This window comes from Atta cephalotes, assembly GCF_000143395.1.
Source record: "Atta cephalotes unplaced genomic scaffold scaffold00087, whole genome shotgun sequence".
NCBI lineage: Eukaryota > Metazoa > Arthropoda > Insecta > Hymenoptera > Formicidae > Atta > Atta cephalotes.
The window spans coordinates 331,775-337,835 of record NW_012130151.1 but is presented as its reverse complement, the minus strand read 5'-3'; the positions used below and the strand labels follow the sequence as shown (position 1 = coordinate 337,835).

The window sequence follows — 6,061 nt, the reverse complement described above, 5'->3', positions numbered from 1 at the left end:
ATAGTAAATTCGTCTGTAGTTAGTTAATTTTCTTTCTTCTTTTCTTTTTTTCTTGTTTTCTCCTAAAGCGTGAGACCATATAACCATAACTATGATCGATGCTCTTTGTTTTCTTCGAACACTTTCTGCGATTTTCACGCAGTTTGAAATTTTTTCTTGTGATCCCCATTATAAATTTAATATTCGCATTTTCGTTTGAGTGTTGCTTACCTATGTCTGTTTGAATTTTTAAAACAAATCGCTTACTCCTGTATTGGTCTGTAGGATTATTATTGATTTAAAGGATATTTTCTTCGTTTTTTTTTCTTACGAGAGTTATGAGTAACAGGAAAGACACAGCAATTGCGTATGTAATTTAAGCGCATAATTTAATGCCGCAAATATTTAATGACTGTGAGGAGAAATATGTTCTTGTATTTCGCTTTCACTTAAAATTTTTCAATTTGTACCGAGACGCTCAGTTTTACACATCATACGATTGATTAGCTTTATACAATTTAGTACTGACTCTTCAGTAATACAAATTATATATATGTTTCTGTAAAAGAAGATGAAAATATAGTAAATTAATATAACAAGTTGAAAAGGAAAAAAATATGAAACAAACACCTACAAGCACTATCAACCGAACCGTAGAAATTTCGCTTCGCATTTGGTATCTGGCCAAATACCCGTACATTCCATTTTGTAGCCTGTTTTGGACAATTGTACTCGTAGTTACTCAATCTTTACAATATCGATATATTATTTTGCACTTACACACTGTTTATCTTTCCGATTTGATGGACGGATTAAGTGCAACCTTGAGTTTTAGCCAATTTTCTTCTAAACTCATTTTCTGATTCAATCAACGGTAAGACACAAATAGCTATAATTTAAATGCTAAAAAGTTATTAATTATATTTTTATAAAGAAAGACTCTATGTTATTTTTAATTATATTATTTGTGCAATATTATATAAATTCCTGCACATGTAAGAGCTCTAAAAAATTAATATTTTTTTTTATTATTATATTGTGATAATTGATAAAATCACTTATAGAACATTTGATAAGATATTGACGATGATGGCGATGGACTGGAAAAAAAATAGCGCTGCTGATTTTAGTACACGTGTGAGAACAAACAAAGCCATTTTATCATAGAATTTCGCTAAAACCGTCTTCGGTATCTTCTCAATAGCTATAACATTATATACCGCTAGCGTTTTTACGTTTGATATGAGTAATCTAGAAGAGACTGATCTATCCATGACCGCTTATTTTAAAAATGGACTTTCCATTCAGTAATACACAATTTGTTTATGGATTGGTATTAGTTACACAATTTTTTTTGCACAGTGCTATGTGACTGCACTGTTGTCATGCTAAATGTTCTCCTCGTTGTCTTGGTAAGTTGAAACTGACTTGAAAGAATTATTAGAATTTTTAATATAATTGTTGCGTCCACCTTAACTAATATATCGCAATGTTCTCTGGAATTATAAAACTGGATTATAAAACTGAAATTATACTGCGATTATATATAAAATATCAAACTGAAATCACATTCAAACTTTTAGATATTACATTTAACTGGTCAAATAGAGATTCTCGGTAAATGGTTCACAAAAATCATTTCAAAGCAAAACGGACACAGAATGAATCTAGCAATAATGAGGAAAATAATTGAAAAACATGAGAGTATTATTATCTTTTCAAAAAGAATTGAAAATTTATATTCCGATATTGCGTTGATTCTGTTCGTGTCAAATAGTTTGATTATATATTGCATCGGTTTTGTACTGGTTACGGTAAGTAATTATGATGAGCATTTCCAATACGCAAAAAATGTTTTGAAACATTCCAGCAACGTCGCTAAAAGAATTTTTTATAAAAAGTTTATGGTAATTTATTTAACTTTAATTATATATAACTTTATATATAACTTTACGCTTATGTTGGCCACTTAATTATTTTAATATCATTATGTATATATTATACATATATACATACACATATATATATATATATATATATATATATATATGATATATACTATATATATCACAAGTATTATTTTTAATATTCCTAAGTCAATTGGAAGACCCAATGCTGCTACGATTAGTGAAGTCTCTCGGATTTTACCTTATAATGAATTTTGAGATATTCATGTTTTGTTTTGCTGGAAAATATTTAAGCTCTAAGGTTAATATTAACATCTATAATATATTATTAATAAATAAACTTAATTTTTTTCTTTGTTTATATAATTCTCTATATAGAGTAGAGCAATTGGAGACACTGCATACGATTCCTGTTGGTATCAATGTAGATTTCAAGACAGAAGGATTATTTTATTCTTGATAATGAGATCGCAAAACTAGTTGATGATTATAGTTGGGAAATTTATGAATCTTTCCCTCGAACGATATGTCAGAGTAAAGATACTATCAAAATATTTTTGTACCATAAAAATTAGAATTCCTTCTTAAATATATAATGTGGTAAATATATTGTTACATGTACCATATTATATATTTACAGTCCCACACCTATTATTTATAACAATTTTTACAATAAATTCATTTCACATACATCTTTTACACTATCTGCATTTTTATATATCAATTTAATGACAAATGCATAATATTGTTATAGATTGTAAAATCTTTAGCATCTTACGTATCAGTTATGCTAGCGATATATTGACAAAGATACGAATGCTTAATATAATAATAATAATAGCTATGATAGTAATTTATGATTGTTAAATCTGATTAATATATATAAAGAATATGCATGTATTGAATAAAAATCATTTTGCTGAATTACTGTAATATTTAATATTTGTTTTACTTTTATTACTTGAATGATTCGCGGAAGTGTATATAAATGTGCGTGCAAATCAGTAATACGAATTAATTTATAATGTTAATTGTAAAATTTATATTAAATTCTGTTTATTTATTTGAAAGAGATATGTTACAAGTAACAAAGATTCAAAGAATGGTATGATTGAGTAATTCACATTTATGATACTTAATAATTTTATTTTATTTCTTAGCCTTATACTTCTATTTTCAATTTTAGTGAGACTTTAAAGCAAGTTTGATTTCGATGTGCAATTGCCTACAATCTGTGACGTTTCATACGGCATTCTGAATTATTAAAGCAAATAAGTTGCGAATGCGTAGTAACTATCTTATGAAAAATATCCTTCGATGTTTTTCTTTCTTCAAAGGTGATTGTGAGAAGTTAAGACTTTATGACTAAATAATATTTTGTACACAATTACTTGGTTAATTTCTTTATATTTTTCTCTCGAATGTCTTTTTTGTTCTTTAAATTTTAAGATCGCGTCTTGCTAGCAGAGGTATATACATCGTATAGATTACTACATATCATTACATATTTATGCAAATTATTCGCGAGTGCATAGTCTGCACAGAACGTGAGACGACTCTGACCATTCTCTTTTTTTTTTAAATTACAAGAGGTTGCTTCGTGCGCACGCAGCATAATACAAATATTTAATGACCAACTATCATTGGTTAATCGGGGCTGTTCCACCAAGGGCTGTTCGCTTCATGTCATTCCTAGAATTCCAGTCTTCACGCAAATTTTCTACAACGTACTTCAAACCGTGAAAAACATAGTTTCAGCCAGAACACACATGTTTCTTATACTTAGAGAGTATTCCTAGATTTTGATGCACTGACTTGTACATAGAAAGACAAGAAGTTATGAGGAGTAATCGTACGATCAATCGCACAGTAGAACTTATGCTCATCATGTTTGGTGTCTGGCCAGGTATATCATGCGTTATACTCTACAGAGTGTTTTGGATGATTACGCTAGCAATTAATCAATTCTTCCACTACTCGTACTTTGTAACGCATTTCCATTTCGACAATCTTTTCGACTTGATGGACTGTCTGAGTAGCTTTTTGGTAACAGTAAAATTAACTGTTAAGCTTATTATTTTCTCGTTAAAACAACGGTAAGCGACAATTAATCAATTAAATAATTAAAATTTCGTAAAAAATAACGTGAAAATGCTGCAACCGTTCTAAAATATTTGAATATTTATAGAAAATTTATAGAAATATTGACAACAATGACGGAAGATTGGAACGATTGCGATAACGACGGCGTTGCATTGTGCGAAACGGCAAGCAAAACGAAATTATCGAGTCGTATTTCTAATGGATTAATTATTCTTCATACAATGGCCACGTTTGCATACGTCATTGGAATCCTTCTAGCCGATGCTGATGTCACCGATCGAACGGCTGAACTTCCTCTCATGATAAAAATGGAATATCCCTTCGTTATAGACACGCAACGCAAGTACAGTCTGATATTAGTTACGCAATTCGTTTTCGTGATGGTGTGCAGTTGGGGAGCTGGTTTATTCAACGCTCTGTTTCTAACTTTGGTAACCTGCATCTACATTAGCAAGTATCATAAGTAAAATATAATTATATTTGTAATTAATAACCCATTGTAAATCATTAGCATAAATATTAGGACAAATTCGAGAAATAAATATTCATAAGAATATTTAATTCAGTCTCGTTCGGTCTATTATATTTATTTCTTATAACAATATTTCTATTATTTAAAAGTAAAACAAATAATTGTAATCACATTGTCCTAAATGACCGAATTTTTATTAGTAGACCCTACACGTGGGCAGTCAAATGAACATCCTGCTTTGCTGGTTGACGAAACTTGGATCCAAAGACATTGAGAACAAGCATAATTCATTCGTTACTGTAACGACGAAAATTATTCGAAAGCATCAAAAAATTATCAATTTTTCAGAAAACGTTGAAAATCTCTATTCATACATCGCTTTGCTTCACTTCACATTAAATATAGTGATGATTTGCTCATTAGCATTTCTTATTGTGACTGTGAGTAAAGTTATTTACATTTCAAATATAAAAATACACATTCAATCATAGAATCAATTGCATTAGTTAATTTTTTATACAGTAGTCTCTGTTGCATATCCATTATTATATCGCATTATTTAATTTATTATAAATCTCTATTTATAATAAATTGAAATAACTGTCCATGTGTTGAATACGTTTATTTTCATTCTACATCAACATTGTAGGCAATCGGCACTCCCGATGCTACTGAACAAATAGTGAGATCTCTTTTATTTTACGTTGTAACGAATCTCGAAGCGTTTATATTTTGCTTCGCTGGAGAATATCTGAGCAATAAGGTTAGGAACGGAAGATTACTGTGATTGCAATAAAAGGGTTGTATAGATAATCTATCATTTTGTGGTATTGATATTATTTATAATAGAGAAAAATACTAAAAGATTTCTATTTTTATTATTTTTATCTTCATAGAGCAAAGCGATCGGAAATGCAGTGTACAATTCTACCTGGTACGATATGAAAGCTAAGGATAGTCGTGTTCTATTATTTATAATTTTAAGATCTCAAAGACAATTGAAGCTTACGGCGGGCAAGATGACAGTTCTTTCCTTCGAGTGCTTTACAAATGTAAGATATATGTATGATAATTAACAGAAAACAAATATTTTAATTTTTTGATACAATTGAACATAGTTACCTATAATTTATTTTCGTGATTCATCAGCGAATAATATTATTATTGCTCAGAAAAAGATTGAAACCTATCTGTTATACTAATTTTTCATATGTACAGATGTATTTTTTCCTTGCTTTAAAATACATTTCAATAAATTAAGTTTTCCATAAAGGAAATATTTTTCAATTTGACAGAAAATTATTAATTAATCAAATCATATCGGCAAAAGAGTGTATACTTTTAATCAAATTTTCTTAAATTATATTTTCTATAATTTTTTACTGTTCTCAACCTTTATAAATCTACCTCTTTTGAATTGTAACGATTTTGGTGATATTTTTTTTAATGAAGTCGAGTTAGATCATACTTAATAAATGATAGTAATGTTTATTAAACCCATTTATAATAACTCGAAAATTATATTTCTGAGTTGTACATCTATTAGAAAAAAACAACGATATGTATGATCATAATATACATTTTTCTCCTTCACTGATGA

General features: G+C 28.8%; 2 protein-coding genes across 2 annotated transcripts in view; both read left to right on the top strand.

Annotated features, from left to right (window-relative positions):
- LOC105624738 (odorant receptor 67c-like) overlaps nt 1-2,691 on the top strand; it is a 12,263-nt gene extending 9,572 nt beyond the window's left edge. Inside the window, 2 exon segments of the mRNA XM_012206092.1 lie at nt 2,265-2,420; nt 2,641-2,691. Coding sequence (XP_012061482.1) covers nt 2,265-2,420; nt 2,641-2,691 — 207 coding nt within the window.
- Nucleotides 2,692-4,099: 1,408 nt separating this feature from the next.
- On the top strand, nt 4,100-5,537 carry LOC105624761 (odorant receptor 4-like). The gene is made up of 4 exons (XM_012206114.1): nt 4,100-4,420; nt 4,665-4,901; nt 5,111-5,224; nt 5,358-5,537. The coding sequence occupies exons 1-4, from the start codon at nt 4,100-4,102 to the stop codon at nt 5,535-5,537; spliced, it is 852 nt and encodes a 283-aa protein (XP_012061504.1).
- The last annotated feature ends 524 nt before the right edge of the window (nt 5,538-6,061 follow it).